The sequence below is a fragment of the Oreochromis niloticus genome, linkage group LG3, assembly GCF_001858045.2.
Source record: "Oreochromis niloticus isolate F11D_XX linkage group LG3, O_niloticus_UMD_NMBU, whole genome shotgun sequence".
In the NCBI taxonomy this organism is placed as follows: Eukaryota; Metazoa; Chordata; class Actinopteri; order Cichliformes; family Cichlidae; genus Oreochromis; species Oreochromis niloticus.
Genome location: NC_031967.2, coordinates 57,671,600 through 57,688,867, shown reverse-complemented (window position 1 = coordinate 57,688,867; position 17,268 = coordinate 57,671,600). Strand labels below are relative to the sequence as shown.

General features: G+C 42.1%; 1 protein-coding gene across 1 annotated transcript in view; it reads right to left on the bottom strand.

The window, feature by feature from the left end:
- Window positions 1–429: 429 nt before the first annotated feature.
- The window catches only part of LOC112841715 (uncharacterized), a 53,370-nt gene continuing 36,531 nt past the window's right edge, over window positions 430–17,268 (bottom strand). The window contains exons 9-15 of the mRNA XM_025905170.1: window positions 16,392–16,531; window positions 15,825–16,315; window positions 15,302–15,359; window positions 14,509–15,217; window positions 2,625–2,795; window positions 1,826–1,999; window positions 430–775 (exon numbers count right to left, since the gene is read on the bottom strand). Of these exons, the coding sequence (XP_025760955.1) occupies window positions 760–775; window positions 1,826–1,999; window positions 2,625–2,795; window positions 14,509–15,217; window positions 15,302–15,359; window positions 15,825–16,315; window positions 16,392–16,531 (1,759 nt within the window). The 3' untranslated portion in view covers window positions 430–759. The remainder of the gene's footprint in view (window positions 776–1,825; window positions 2,000–2,624; window positions 2,796–14,508; window positions 15,218–15,301; window positions 15,360–15,824; window positions 16,316–16,391; window positions 16,532–17,268) is intronic.

Here is a 17,268-nt window from a genome sequence, read left to right as displayed (position 1 = left end):
GTTTGACATTGGAGTTAAGGCCACACTGTATTTGTGTCTTTATACGTTCTGGAACAGATTCAGGAAGTCTGAGTAGAGCCACGCTTTGACCACTGATTTCTTTCAGGATGACTCTCCAGGCATCACTGCATTGATCTTGATCTATTTAAGATTGAAAAAGATTGTTGCATATGCTTCAAATCATTTTTAGGAAACCAATCATTAATTTTAACAACAGAGAGGAACAGCACATTTACATCTTTACTCTTAAAATAAACAGACATCCAACGTCTTAGTGAATCATGAAAGAAATAAAGTGATTCTATGCATGTTTGTGTGAGACAACGAGTGGACATGTCACACAAAACATCAGAAATATGGGTACATGTGAATTTAAATTTGATTTTTATTTTGTTTTTGTAAACAGGAGTCATTTCATTTCAGGTGTTCATAATATCTATGGCAGCTCATCAAAAGGTCAATAATTAAATTAAAAAGAGTTTAATGTAAAGAATGAAACCTTTTAAGTTAAACTCACCAAATACTGAGATTCTGTATAAATCCATCAAAGCCAGCTGGTCTTCAAACGATTTGAATACAAAAACATCAACAGACATACACATCAATGCAATGTGTTAATGATATATTAGATCTTGAGATATTATTTACGATTACAATGATTTATCTTAAAAATTATCTTTAGTAATCTGGAAGTGACCAGTGAAATACATAAATCAATCCCACTAACAGATCTGAATAATACTCACCTAAGTGCAGCATCTAAACCACAGACACTCTGCAGGAACATGAGGAGACAGGACCAAGAACAGGTAGCAACAAAATAAATTGTTACATCTTTTTGTTAACAAAATGAGAAAAGACTCTATAAAAGTCATACTAAACAAACAACATTAAAACTGACTATAAGTGCATCCAGCAATTGTAATAAACTCCTTTTTGTGTTAAACTGTTATTACTGATCAGTCAGTGTCTCTTGGTGTAACCTGTGATGGAGGTCCAGCAAGAAGTGAGCAGCTTATTGTTGTGAATGTGAGAGAAATAACAAAAATTGCGGTAAGCATGATTAGAAAGAATGAATCTGATTTACAGAATTTAGATAGAGGTGTTTAGTGTTTAGACTCGATGGCCTGTCTCAGTGGAACACAGGCCATCTAATCCCTTTCACAGACCAAGCTGTCAAAGGGATTAGATGAGAAACTTAAGGTTTAAGACTTCTTGGCTCAATAGACCTCTAACTGTTTGTCCACCTGGCTGTCTGTTTTCAGGAATCCATTTTCTGTTTCTGAGAACATAATGGCTATAAAATATATATTTACATGTGGTGCATTTGCAGTTAGGAGCGATGCAGATCCAAATTCAGTTCTCTATCAAAAAGTCAGACAGTATACAGAAAGAGCTGCTCTGCTCCTGTTGAGTGTTTTCCACAGAAAGAGGTGGGTGTAGTGCCCATTCCAGTTTGACTTCCACTGACACTAAAAGGAATTTCTAACTTGAGGTATGCAGACATGGTTAAAAAAAGATCTGTATGTTGTTGTGAACAGAAGCGTGAAATACAGATTCTGGGGACATGTGAAACTAACAATTCATAAAGTGTAAGAACACGAGAACTTTAAAAGTGCAGTTCAATGTAACCAGCTGTATATTTAAAGCTTTTTCTGTAATATGAGGAGTAACTTTGTTCTGTTGTTACTCTGGATCATCACAAAGTCAGCCTGCTACACAGCCGGATTCTCTTTGTATGTGTGATTGTTTGTTCTGCAGACACACTGATAGACAGAAACCAAATAAATATTGTTCCTTTATAATCTAAGTCAAGTGAACTGACCTTTTAAACTGTAGTTTGCAGTGTGGACTCTCCAGGTAATCATACAGCTGTTTCATCCCTGAGCCCTCCAGGGTGCATCTTATTAGATCCAGACGTTTCAGATAGGGGGGGTTGGACTTCAGAGCAGTGAGCAGTTCTGAACAGTTCTTCTCTGACAAAGTGCTGTCCTCAAAGCTGAATAAACATCATATGAATTACAAAGTGTTCTTTTATTAAATCATCTTTGTCTTATAAGAAACCAAGTGAACGTCTAATGGAGGAAAGACTATTGCAAACTGTACAGATTATTGTCAAGTGCAAACTTGCAGAAAAACACACACACACACACGGCAGCAGAATCAACTCTACACACTTTTAAAAATAACCAGATATTACCAAAACCAATATTATAGTATGTAGTTTTAGTACCCAAGCTTGTACCCACACCGCTGGTTTATGTGGTAACATCAAGCAGAAAGGAATTCCCTCACTGAAGCCAGCCACACCTGTCATCCATCAAGCTTCACCGGCTGGTGCTGATCGTCCTCGTCAGTGGTCACTACTTAACAGTGTGGCTGAGCTACAGTCGATGCTGGGTCACTTAGCGACCTGGTCAGTACAGCCCTGAGGTAAACCTATCTTTTGCATGTGTCTGTGAGTGTGGCAGATTGATCAGTGTTCACTATTTCACTGTAAATAAACACACTGTCCTGCACTTGAGTCCTGTTTTTTGCCGCGAACGTGACACGCAGTGCATCCTCATCTTCGCTTATTTTTAAACAGAAGTGTTTTACTATTACAGTAAATACAGTTAACTAACCTGAGTGTCTCCAGTCTACAGTTTGGATGTCCCAGATGAGTAAAAAGTTCTTCTGCGTGTTCCTCCAGTCTCACTGATTTCATGTGCAGCTCTCTCAGATGGGAGGGGTCTGAGGTCAGAGCTAAGGCCAAAGATCCACAGCTACCCCCAAAGATATAAACATCATAAAGTCTGTATTGACACAGATTTTAAAGCCATGTTATTATTAAAAAGACACATTATATTTACTTTGTGAGCTCGATGGAACACAACGGGAAACTGTCCAGTTTGTTTACTGTATAAACAAACTGGACCTAAAATCCTGTAAAAAAAAAAAGAACGACTATTAGATTTTGCAAATGCAAATTCCATGCATTTTTTTAAAAAAAAATATACGGAAATGTGACTTTTTGGAGGTTTTGGGCATCACGGTTTGTTGTGGTAAATAGTTTGAATTCTTCACTTGAAATAGAGATGCAGTGAGGCTGTGTCTTCTTTACATGTCCTTTTAATATTTCATGTGATTTGGAAGTGCTGCTGTGTCCCCCAACTCCAGAGTGCTAAAAAAAAAAAAGTTGGACTCAGGAGTAAAAATGCCAAACAAAAAAGACTGCAGTGTTAATCTTAGTCTCTGTGGCAGGGTGTGGTTTGTTGCTCAGCTGCAGGGGACGGAGGAAGTCTGGCTGTCAAAGCTGACATCCATTATGCTAACCATGCTTTCCCTATTTCAGTAGCTGCTGAGGCCTGAAAGAGGAGTGAGAGCTGAAAAGCAGGACAGAGCTGTGTGTGGTACAAAGATGAACTGAAGTGTGCAGCTGGAAAGCTGCTAAAACCAACTGGTTAAAACACTTTGTAAAGAAACCAGCACTCATCTTTTAGTGCTGTGTGCGTGAAAGCTGCGTGCTTCCTATCACAGTCTCATATGATTAATTTCTGACCACTCACTGTGATGTTATCAAGATTTACATCGATGTTATTATCACTGACTGTACAGAAGAACCTGAATGATTTAATTTCTATTGTTGAAAGGTAATCATTACTTTCACATTTGGCCACAGTGGCTGTTTCAGCTGAAGATATACATGTATGAAAATTTAATTCTCCAAATAATTTTCTATTAAAAACATTTTTAGTGTTTGCAATACCCAGTGTTGGGGAGTAACGGAATGCATGTACCGCCGTTACGTATTTAAAATACAAAATATGAGTAACTGTATTCCGTTACAGTTACCGTTTAAAAAGGTGGTATTTAGAATACAGTTATTTTGTTGAAATAAATGGATTACACGGCGGTACTTTCCCGTTTCATATTGTCGCGGGTCAGGACTGTTTGGGTTTTGTTTGACAGCTATGTTCTGTTGTTCTAGGCGGCAGCGTTACGGTTGTCATGGTTACAGGGTGTAACGTGCGGTGGAGATGAAGTCAGCCGCGGAGGTGTGCAGGTGGATAGCGAATGAGCAACAGCTTCTGACTTTCCAAAAGTACTCATTTATTTACAATATCAAAAATAAAAGTGCCACCTCTACCACACATTACTAAAGAGCACACTAGTCCGCGTACACACGGGAGCATCCATTACAGGGAGAGTACGAAGAAGAACAAAAAGGGGGTGACACACCAGTCATGAGACAGAAGGCGCCGCCATGTGGTAATACACTCCATTACAACAGCAACTGTTACAAGGGCGACGCGCTCTCTCTCTCTCTGCGACTGCGTGTTTCCTGGCTGAGAGAGCGCTTTTTATGTGTGCCTATGACAAGAGGCACACATATTACTATTCGTCGGATTTATTATTATTATTATTATTATGTGTGCCTATGCCAAGAGGCACACATAATAAAAATTTGGGCCAATTCATCTTTTGGCGCCAAATAAACAGACTTCATTTGTGGTGTGTTGGCTCTCTCTAGTGGTATGCCGGGAGTGGTACAGCCTGTCTACCCTTATTTGGATTACCGTAATGATGACAATTTCAACGGTGCGCACAGCGTCGCTGCTTTCAGGAGCCATTGGAATTTTTAAGGTTGCGCAAATCATTCAAAAGTTACGGTAATGCTTGGTGGAAAACTCAATATCCCACAATTCATAGCACGCCTCTACAGAGTGAACAATGGCGGCCACCACTTCGTTTTATATGTCTTTTATTCGTGTTTCTAGGTCACAAAATAAGCTTTTAAGATATTTTCAGGCGAGAATGTAGGTGTGTAAACTTCAAATATCTGCTTGTTTTATCAAGACATCCCATATTTAGCGACAGTGCTCTGACTACGTCGGTCCTGCCTGACAGCTAGCCGGCTACCTAGCTAGCTGCCGCACTTGGCTGCAAATGGATAGCGAGGGGACTCTCTCTCTCTCGCTAGCTAGCACGACGGGAGTTTATATACAGCTGTGTGCGCGCTAAGTTACTGACGTTGGACTTTATTTTATTCATAATGGTTAGTTCGTAGAGTTGCCGTACAAACGGAATCGTGCCACATTCACAGAAAATATTATGATTTATTCTGTCGTTACGAAGCCTCCCCTGTCATTCTCTGCCTGTTGCAACTTCAATCATGAAACTGATCAATGATCGGCTTTTCGCTCTTGTTTGTTTATCGCCTAAACAACAGCTGCACGTTTAAGCTTGATCAGCTGTTGTTAGAATTCATTTGCTTCTAATTTCTAGTATCAGCTGATGTCGATGTGGAAAAAAATAACTGAGTTGTTTGGTGGTGGAGCTACAACAGAGGGCAGCTATCCACCGGTGTGTGACAGAAAGGACATGCCGCGAACGAGACATAAAAGGCGGTGAGGCTACCGCCGATCGACCGGTGTTTGCTAACGCGGAGGTCAATCGTGGATCAGGGAAAGCGAAGGCAGGAGCGTGAGGTGAACTGAATTTCAGGTAAGAAGTTATGACCTGCACTCTATTTGGGTCAGATATAAACCGAGTTTAGGTGTAGTTTATTTAGCAGCAGTTCTCTTATGTGTTGCTGATAGCCGGCTAGCTAGCTAGCGCCGCTAGCATAGTTAGCTCGCGCCGCTAGCAACCCTTCGTGAAAAAGCACCCAGGCTTGGCTTATATTGAGGCGGGTGAAACTCGTGTCAGCACCCGGTCGCTCTCTATTTGGGTCAGATATAAACCGAGTTTAGGTGTAATTTATTTTCGTTGACCTTTTACAATCGTAATGCCACGGGAGTTTATATACAGCTGTGTGCGCACTAAGTTACTGACGTTGGACTTTATTTTATTCATTAGGGTTAGTTCATAGAGTTGCCGTGCTGTACAAACGGAATCGTCCCACATTCAGAGAAAACATTATGATTTATTCTGTCGTTACGAAGCCTCCCCTGTCATTCTCTCGCGTGTTGAAACGTCAATCATGAAACTGATCAATGATCGGCTGTTCGCTCTTATTTATCGCGCTAAACAACAGCAGCACGTTTAAGCTTGATCAGCTGTTGTTAGAATTCTTTTGATTTTAATTTCTAGTATCAGCTGATGTTTGCTGGAGCATGAAGATGAAATCAGGAGATGTCCTTACTGAATCATCAGAGCTGAACTGGTGATGGAGAAACAGGTTTACACTTTAGGTGACATGAATGAGTTGAAGGGAAGTTATGAGTTGTTTCTGAGAGACAAAGACCAAGCTCCTTTTTTGTGTAGCTGACAGCTGGTAACTGTGCAGGGGCGGATCTAGCAAAGCTTTTAGGGGGGGCATTAACAGAGAAAGGTGGACACAAAGATATACTTTTCTTTCTTACTCTCATATAAAATATTTAGCTTTTATTAAATAGTTATCTGAATCTCACAACCAAAGTTTGTATAATAATACACAGGATTGGCTGTAGACCAGGGGTGGGCAATTCCAGGCCCCGAGGGCCGGTGTCCCTGCAGGTTTTAGATGTGTCCTTGAACCAACACAGCTGATTTAAATGGCTAAATTAGCTCCTCAACATATCCTGTTCTCCAAAGGCCTGATAACGAACTAATCATGTGATTCAGGTGTGTTGACCCAAGGTGAGATCTAAAACCTGCAGGACACCGGCCCTCGGGGCCTGGAATTGCCCACCCCTGCTGTAGACCATTGTTCATAATTCAGAACACTGTGTAAAAATAACAAAAAACAAAAAGTGAATGCATGTGTGAAAAGTGGTCTATAATGTAATGCTTCAAAGTGTGTTCATGCAAACATTGTCGGGTCTGCCGTGGTACAATGGGACTTCTGCTCATGAACCTGTGTGCACAGCGTCTGCAAATCGGCGCTGTACAAAGTAACTTCATCTTTACACAAAACTGTAAGCTGTCATCTGTGAAGCGTGAGCGGTGTTTGTTTTTACCATAGTTCATGGTGGAGAATGGCTGCTCTTCTGAGTTTTGCTCTCTGTAGCCGTATGAATGGCAAACTACAGTGATTAGCAGCGGCATAGGCACACATAAAATTTCTTCTGAAATTTTCGCTTTCTAGTTATTATGTGTGCCTATGCCAAGAGGCACACATATTACTATTCCTCGGATTTATTATTCTTATTATTATTATTATTATTATTATTTTCCTTTTTCCGCCTGAAATTTTGCAGTGTATCTCGACCCGCAGTTTTCAGACAAGCTTCATATATGTTACCTCATTTTGTGCGGCTGGATCTGGAATGGTGTGCTATGACTTTTGGTGTTTATGAATATTATAGTTTTTTAAATATTAATATTTTAGTGAAAATTTTCCCGCGCTCCTCTGCCAAACAGTTTTGACAATAGGGGTACATATGTTACATCATTTTGTGCGGCTGGAGCTGGGCTAGTATGGTGTGACTTTTGGTCTTTATAACTTTTATAGTTTTTGAAATATTTAGATTTTAGTGCAAATTTAGGCCAATTTCTAGGCTCCTGAGAAAGATTCTGCTTTTGGCACCATAGAAACAGACTTCATTTGTGGTGTGTTGGCTCTCTCTAGTGGTATACCGGGAGTAGTACGGCCTAAAAGGTGCCATGCTTGGTGAAAACTACATATCCCACAATTCATAGCATGCCTCTACCGAGTCAAACAATGGCGGACACCACTTCGTTTTATATGTCTTTTATTCGTGTTTCTAGGTCACAAAATACACTTTTAAGATATTTTCAGGCGAGAATGTAGGTGTGTAAACTTCAAATATCTGCTCGTTTTATCAAGACATCCCATATTAGCGACAATTCCCTTAAGTGTTGCTGATAGCCGGCTAGGTAGCTAGCGCCGCTAGCTTAGCTAGCTAGCGCCCCTTCGTGAAAAACCACCCAGGCTTGGGTGATAGTGAGGTGGCTAAAATTTGTTTAATCGCCCGATCGCTTGGCAAGGGTCTGTGTCTTAGCTGGACTTATTTTTCGTTTATATGGGCCGATGATGCTGGTCGATGTGGAAAAAATAACTGAGTTGTTTGGTGGTGGAGCTACAACAGAGGGCAGCTATCCACCGGTGTGTGACAGAAAGGACATGCCGCAAACGAGACATACAAGGCGGTGAGGCTACCGCGGATCGACCGCTGTTTGCTAACGCGGAGGTCAATCGTGGATGAGGAAAAGCGAAGGCAGGAGCGTGAGGTGAACTGAATTTCAGGTAAGAAGTTATGACCTGCACTCTATTTGGGTCAGATATAAACCGAGTTTAGGTGTAGTTTATTTAGCAACAGTTCTCTTACGTGTTGCTGATAGCTGGCTGGCTAGCTAGCTAGCGCCGCTAGCTTAGCGCCGCTAGCTTAGCGCGGCTAGCGACCCTTCGTGAAAAACCACCCAGGCTTGGCTGATAGTGAGGTGGCTAAAATTTGTTTAATCGCCCGATCGCTCGGCAAGGGTCTGTGTCTTAGCTGGACTTATTTTTCGTTTATATGGGCCGATGATGCTGGTCGATGTGGAAAAAATAACTGAGTTGTTTGGTGGTGGAGCTACAACAGAGGGCAGCTATCCACCGGTGTGTGACAGAAAGGACATGCCGCGAACGAGACATACAAGGCGGTGAGGCTACCGCCGATCGACCGGTGTTTGCTAACGCGGAGGTCAATCGTGGATGAGGGAAAGCGAAGGCAGGAGCGTGAGGTGAACTGAATTTCAGGTAAGAAGTTATGACCTGCACTCTATTTGGGTCAGATATAAACCGAGTTTAGGTGTAGTTTATTTTCGTTGTGCTGACTTTTTCAATCACTTACAATAACTCGTACTGCGTGCTAGCTAGCACTACGGAGTTTGTATACAGCTGTGTGCGCGCTAAGTTACCGATGTTACCGATGTTGAACTTTATGACAGCCTCCCCTGTCATTCTCTCGCCTGTTGAAACTTCAGTCATGAAACTGATCAATGATCGGCTTTTCTCTCTTGTTTGTTTATCGCGCTAAACAACAGCAGCACGTTTAAGCTTGATCAGCTGTTGTTAGAATTCTTTGATTTTAATTTCTAGTATCAGCTGATGTTTGCTGGAGCATGAAGATGAAATCAGGAGATGTCCTTACTGAATCATCAGAGCTGAACTGGTGATGGAGAAACAGGTTTACCCTTAGGTGACATGAATGAGTTGAAGGGAAGTTATGAACTGTTTCTGACAGACAAATATACACCAAGCTCCTTTTTTTGTGTAGCTGACAGCTGGTAACTGTGCAGGGGCGGATCTAGCAAAGCTTTTGCCAGGGGGCCAGGTAGGGCATTAACAGAGAAAGGTGGACACAAAGATATACTTTTCTTTCTTACTCTCATATAAAATATTTAGCTTTTATTAAATAGTTATCTGAATCTTACAACCAAAGTTTGTATAATAATACACAAGATTGGCTGTAGACCATTGTTCATCATTCAGAACACTGTGTAAAAATAACAAAAAACAAAAAGTGAATGCAAAAGTGCATAAATATTTATTTTACGTGTTTGATGTGTGTGGCGGGGCGTGGTCTGCAGTGCCGCTGCAGGGGAGGTGGACCCACCTGAGCGGCACCTGCAATCACGCCTCTCGGGCGTAGTCTGTGCTCTCTCGGCTGTTTTGGGTGTGTGTCGGGCTGTGAGTTGAAAAGCTACAGCCGGCTGTTTGGGTATACCAACCATGTGTGAAAAGTGGTCCATAACGTAATGCTTCAAAGCGTGTTCATGCAAACATTGTCGGATCTGCCGTGGTACAATGGGACTTCTGCTCATGAACCTGTGTGCACAGCGTCTGCAAATCGGCGCTGTACGAAGTAACTTCATCTTTACACAAAACTGTAAGCTGTTATCTGTGAAGCGTGAGCGGTGTTTGTTTTTACCATAGTTCATGGTGGAGAATGGCTGCTCTTCTGAGTTTTGCTCTCTGTAGCTGTATGAATGGCAAACTACACTGAATAGCAGCGGCATAGGCACACATAAAATTTCTTCTGAAATTTTCGCTTTCTAGTTATTGTGTGGATGCCCTAAAGGGCTTCCACACTATTGTTTTCCTGTTTCTCTTTATTCTTTATTATTATTCTTCTAGTTGCTTCCGTACACTTTTTGGCACTTATCTACTCCCTCAGTTTTTGTGCTATTTTCACCGTTCAAATCTTAAAAAATTCTGCTCTTTCTGCTCTTTCCGGCAATGACTTTTGGTGCTCATAACTTCTATACTTTTTGAGATATTGAATTTTTTTTGCAATATTTTTTGCCCATTTCTGCCATATTATCAGTGGCCTCACTGATTTTCCTTGCCGGGTTGACCTGTGTTTTAGCTCAGTGAGATGAGCGTCCGTTCTCAGACTGGGAGGCCCGGGTTCAAATCCCGCTTATGGCAACATTTCTTTCAGTTAACAGTTAAACTTTTTTTACTCTTTTCAACACAAATTTCAGCTTTATAACCCGTTTTCAGCAGAATCTTCAGTTTTTTCACCACTTTTCAGCACAAATCCCAGTTTTTTCAGCTATTTTCAGCAAAAACATCTTTTCAGCAGAATTCTGAAAAGTTCTGCAGAACTCTTTTCAGCAGAAATTCTGCTGATTGAACTCTTTTCAGCAGAATTTTCACCTCTTTTCAGCCGAAATTCTGCTTATTCACCTCTTCTGCAAAATTTTCAGCCTTTTCACCTCTTATTAGCACAGATCTCAGCTGTTTTCAGAAAAAACTCTTTTGAGCAGAAATTCTGCTGATTCATCTCTTTTCAGCGCAATTTTCTGCTTTTTCACCTCTTTTCAGCAGAAATTCTGCTGATTTACCTCTTTTCTGCAAAATTTTCAGCCTTTTCACCTCTTATCAGCACAATTCTCAGCAGCTTCTGCTAATTACAGCAAAATTGTCCGTCTCTCCACCTCTTCTTTGTGAGAATGACTTTGGCTCAGTGAGATGAGTAGCTGCCTTGAGCCCAGGAGGGCCAGGTTCGAATCCTGCACAGGGCAACATTTTTTTTTTTCACCACCATACAACTTTTTGCAACTTTTCATCTTTTTCAGCTTTTCAGCAGACAGCTTCAGCGTTAAGGCATCCACACAGCATTTTCGCAGGAAATGCAAATTTTTCTAGTTATTATTATTCTCCAGTTTCCGCCTGAAATTTTGCAGCGAATCTCGCCTCGCAGTTTTGAGACAAGCTTCATATATGTTACCTCATTTTGTGCGGCCGGATCTGGAATGGTGTGCTATGACTTTTGGTGTTTATGAATTTTATAGTTTTTTAAATATTAATATTTTAGTGAAAATTTTCCCGCGCTCCTCTGCCAAACAGTTTTGACATTAGGGTTACATATGTTAGATCATTTTGTGCGGCTGGAGCTGGACTATTATGTTATGACTTTTGGTGTTTATAACTTTTATAGTTTTTTAAATATTAATATTTTAGTGCAAATTTAGGCCAATTCATCTTTTGGCGCCAAATAAACAGACTTCATTTGTGGTGTCTTGGCTCTCTCTAGTGGTATGCCGGGAGTGGTACAGCCTGTGTACCCTTATTTGGATTACCGTAATGATGACAATTTCAACGGTGCGCACAGCGTCGCTGCTTTCAGGAGCCCTTGGAATTTTTAAGGTTGCGCAAATCATTCAAAAGTTACGGTAATGCTTGGTGGAAAACTCAATATCCCACAATTCATAGCACGCCTCTACAGAGTGAACAACGGCGGCCACCACTTCGTTTTATATGTCTTTTATTCGTGTTTCTAGGTCACAAAATAAGCTTTTAAGATATTTTCAGGCGAGAATGTAGGTGTGTAAACTTCAAATATCTGCTTGTTTTATCAAGACATCCCATATTTAGCGACAGTGCTCTGACTACGTCGGTCCTGCCTGACAGCTAGCCGGCTACCTAGCTGGCTACCTAGCTAGCTGCCGCACTTGGCTGCAAATGGATAGCGAGGGGACTCTCTCTGTCGTTTCACCTCCCTGGTCTCTCGCAAATGCTCGCATAGAATCGGAGTTACAGCTGGATGTGGAAAAAATAACTGAGTTGTTTGGTGGTGGAGCTACAACAGAGGGCAGCTACCCACCGGTGTGTGACAGAAAGGACATGCCGCCAACGAGACATATGAGGCCGGGCAGGCGATTGCTAACGCGGTGGTCAATCATGGATCAGGGAAAGCGAAGGCAGGAGCGTGAGGTGAACTGAATTTCAGGTAAGAAGTTATGAACTGCACTCTATTTGGGTCAGATATAAACCGAGTTTAAGTGTAGTTTATTTAGCAGCAGTTCTCTTATGTGTTGCTGATAGCCGGCTAGCTAGCTAGCGCCGCTAGCATAGTTAGCTCGCGCCGCTAGCAACCCTTCGTGAAAAAGCACCCAGGCTTGGCTTATATTGAGGCGGGTGAAACTCGTGTCAGCACCCGGTCGCTCTCTATTTGGGTCAGATATAAACCGAGTTTAGGTGTAGTTTATTTAGCAGCAGTTCTCTTATGTGTTGCTGATAGCCGGCTAGCTAGCTAGCGCCGCTAGCATAGTTAGCTCGCGCCGCTAGCAACCCTTCGTGAAAAAGCACCCAGGCTTGGCTTATATTGAGGCGGGTGAAACTCGTGTCAGCACCCGGTCGCTCTCTATTTGGGTCAGATATAAACCGAGTTTAGGTGTAATTTATTTTCGTTGACCTTTTACAATCGTAATGCCACGGGAGTTTATATACAGCTGTGTGCGTACTAAGTTACTGACGTTGGACTTTATTTTATTCATTAGGGTTAGTTCATAGAGTTGCCGTGCCGTACAAACGGAATCGTCCCACATTCAGAGAAAACATTATGATTTATTCTGTCGTTACGAAGCCTCCCCTGTCATTCTCTCGCGTGTTGAAACGTCAATCATGAAACTGATCAATGATCGGCTGTTCGCTCTTATTTATCGCGCTAAACAACAGCAGCACGTTTAAGCTTGATCAGCTGTTGTTAGAATTCTTTTGATTTTAATTTCTAGTATCAGCTGATGTTTGCTGGAGCATGAAGATGAAATCAGGAGATGTCCTTACTGAATCATCAGAGCTGAACTGGTGATGGAGAAACAGGTTTACACTTTAGGTGACATGAATGAGTTGAAGGGAAGTTATGAGTTGTTTCTGAGAGACAAAGACCAAGCTCCTTTTTTGTGTAGCTGACAGCTGGTAACTGTGCAGGGGCGGATCTAGCAAAGCTTTTAGGGGGGGGGGAGCTAGGGCATTAACAGAGAAAGGTGGACACAAAGATATACTTTTCTTTCTTACTCTCATATAAAATATTTAGCTTTTATTAAATAGTTATCTGAATCTCACAACCAAAGTTTGTATAATAATACACAGGATTGGCTGTAGACCATTGTTCATAATTCAGAACACTGTGTAAAAATAACAAAAAACAAAAAGTGAATGCATGTGTGAAAAGTGGTCTATAATGTAATGCTTCAAAGTGTGTTCATGCAAACATTGTCGGGTCTGCCGTGGTACAATGGGACTTCTGCTCATGAACCTGTGTGCACAGCGTCTGCAAATCGGCGCTGTACAAAGTAACTTCATCTTTACACAAAACTGTAAGCTGTCATCTGTGAAGCGTGAGCGGTGTTTGTTTTTACCATAGTTCATGGTGGAGAATGGCTGCTCTTCTGAGTTTTGCTCTCTGTAGCCGTATGAATGGCAAACTACAGTGATTAGCAGCGGCATAGGCACACATAAAATTTCTTCTGAAATTTTCGCTTTCTAGTTTGTTGTTGTTGTGCTAAGCTAATAGGCAGAATGCTACAGGTATAGCTCTAAAGCATGTAGCCTGATGGGCAGTGTAGTCCATGCTGCAGCGAGAATGGACTGCCATACACGTTATGTGTCTGTGAGCGAGGGAGGGAGAGAAAGGAAGTCCGAGCTGTCACGGAGCAAAAATGGGAGCTGGAAGCATGTAAATATAATAATAACCACTGCAGCCAAGAAGAGTGCCTGACGAGCCCAGCTGTAAGTAAGCTATTAAGACTCAACTGTACACTGTGTTCGTGTTTTCCTCCGGAAAAAATAAGTTCCGTTGGAGCAGCCTTTCAACGCCTCTCTCTGTCTCTGGCAAGCAAAGTTGACCCAGACAACAAAGTAAAGCTATTTTTCGGCTACGAGCCCGACACGGAACCCACCGTGTTAGCCAGAGGTCCCTTTACTACGGTTCGGAGCTGCAGACCTTCAGTAATAGTAATAAATCACACAGCAATAGTACATTCACGTAGTTGTAAAAAGCATGATAATATATTAAGTAATCCAAAGTATTCAGAATACGTTACTCTCACTGAGTAACGTAACAGAATACGTTACAGAATACATTTTGGGGCATGTATTCAGTATTCTGTAGTGGAATACATTTTAAAAGTAACCTTCCCAACACTGGCAATACCTCAGCAACATTTCTGACAAAATAACTGACATGTGATGTTTAGAATAAATAACTGGAATAGTGTAATAAGAGCAATGATGTTTTCTAGTAAGAGTAATTTTAGGAACTAAACTATTGATCTACACTGATTTATAATGTTAATCACACTTGGACTCACCGAGCCTTTCTGCAGTTTACCACAGCTGGAAGCAGGCTCCATCGTCCCCCGTACGTTGTGTTGTACTTCTGCAGATCAAACTCCTCCATAACGTTCTCTGACATCATCAACATATGTGCCAAAGCTGTGCACTCGATTTCAGAGAGTTTCTTCTCTGACTTGTTCTGTGACTTTTGAAACTCTTGCACCTCCTGATGTACTAAGACATCATTAATCTCCCTGAGACAGTAAAGAATGTTTATGCATCTTTCAGGACACTTGCCTTTCCTGCTAATCTTCTTCAGGTTATTGATGACTCTCTGGATGATTTCTGGACTGCTCTCTGTCTGACCCAATAAACCTCCTACGAGTCTCTGGTTGGATTTCATAGAGAGGCCATGAAGGAAGCGAACAAACAGTTCCAGGTGGCTATTTGGAATTTTCAAGGATTCGTCCATGGCTCTGCATAGAAAATCTTCAAGAGATGAGATATCTTTCAAAGATATCTTATTTCCTTCATCGTCCTCAGTAAAGAACTCCTTCAGCTCCTCTGTCTTCCTGTTGGTGTAACAGTGGAACATGTAGACTGCAGCCAGGAACTCCTGAACACTCAGATGAACAAAGCAGTAAACTGGTTTCTGGAAGATCACAGACTCTCTTTTGAGGATCTCTGTACAAACTCCTGAGTACACTGAGGCCTCTGTGACATCCAGACCACACTGCTCCAGGTCTTCTTGGTAAAAGAGGATGTTTTTTTTCTGCAGATGTTCAAACGCTAGCTTCCCCAGCTTCAAAAGAACTTCCCTGTCAGTACTGGTGAACTCTTGCTGATTCATCTCTTGTCCCTTGTGGTACTTTTTCTTTTTCTTTATCTGAACCAGCAGGAAGTGTGAGTACATGTCAGTCAGGGTCTTGGGCAGCTCTGCTCTCTCCTCTGTAGTCAACATGTGCTCCAGAACTGTAGCAGTGATCCAGCAGAAGACTGGGATTCCACACATAATGTAAAGGCTCCTGGATGTTTTCAGGTGGGAGATGATTCTATTTGACAGCTCTATATTTCTGAATCTCCTCCTGAAGTACTCCTCTTTCTGGGAGTCAGTGAAGCCTCGTACTTCTGTCATCCTGTCAACACATTTAGGAGGAATCTGATGGACTGCTGCGGGCCGGGAAGTTATCCAGATGAGAGCAGAGGGAAGCAGATTCCCCTCGATGAGATTTGTCAGCAGCTCAGTGATGGTTGACTTCTGTGTGACATCAGACACAAGCTTCCTGTTGGTGAAATCCAACAAAAATCTGCTTTCATCCAGCCCATCAAAGATGAACAAAAGGTTACACACAGTGAGCTTCTCTGCTGTGATGCTCTGTAATGTTGGATGGAAAACATGGATCAGCTCCAGGAGACTGTACTGCTCATCTCTGACCAAGTTCAGCTCCCTGAATGAAAGCAGAACCACCGCACTGATGTGTTGGTTTTCTAGGCCCTCTGCCCAGTCCAGAGTGAACTTCTGCACCAAGAAGGTTTTTCCAATGCCAGCAACACCATATGTCAGAACCACTCTGATGGGTCTCTGTTGGTCAGGAAAGGTTTTAAAGATGTCCTTGCAGCTGATTGGTGTTTCACGAAGGGTCTTCTTACAAGCGCTCTCCACCTGCCGCACCTCATGTTGGAAGTGTACTGCTTCACTCTGCTCCTCTGTGATGTAGAGCTCAGTGTAGATCAATCTGAGGAGGGCTCCAATTCCTGTTTTATCAGTTCCTTCCATCACACGTTCATATCTTGTCCTCAGAGTGACCTTTAACGCATCTAAACATTTTTCTAGATCAGTATCTGTTGAAAGAATGGAAAACAATTAAACAAGAGAGCAAGAAAGCTTACGTTTTTGTTTTTGCACAGATGCTCTTACAGGCTGTCTGCTGATAAGTTCTGGTTCCAGACTTGACTCCACATTGGGGGCAGAAGTCTGTTGATGAATCTTTCAGGACATCCTGATGCAACACACAACAAGACACTGGCTCGCCCACAAAGAAATTCCTCTTCTTCTCTCTGTGGACACGAACAAAAAATTATTCTGTCCAAAGAAAAGCAGTAAAAACTTTTGTAGTAATGCAAATGCTTGTTTCTGTGGTACGTTTATAGTAGTGGGCATTCAGTTACTGTTTTTTCCCTTTAGTATCTTTCACTTATTGTTTTTTTTGTTGCCTTTTCGTGTATAAAACAGTGCATTTATTCTTAATCGAAGCAAAACAGCTTTTATGTGGGTGGCTGTTTGGTCTACTGAAATAAGGATATTGGTCTTAGGGTTTAGCCTAGCTTCCAAGAATGTTGTCTTGACTTTCAGAAAACCGGTTATTCCAAAATCTGAACTTTGTGCCTGATGATCCAGGTTCATAACTGAATACTCCAGGATAGTCTTTATAAAACCTGCAGCCTCTCATGCAACATCACAAACCTTGGCTTTTGCCTTCATCTTCACCTCCTCTGCTCTTTAGTTCATCTCTTAAAGCTGTTTGTCTGCTGTGCTCAGGATTTCCCTGTCAGTTTGTTCACATTAATTCTCCACTTTCTGGAGTCTTCTGAGTTCAGGGGCGATCGTGGCTCAAGAGTTGGGAGTTCGCCTTGTAATCGGAAGGTTGCCGGTTCGAGCCCCAGCTTGGACAGTCTCGGTCGTTGTGTCCTTGGGCAAGACACCTCACCCGTTGCCTACTGGTGGTGGTCAGAGGGCCCGGTGGCGCCAGTGTCTGGCAGCCTCGCCTCTGTCAGTGCGCCCCAGGGTGGCTGTG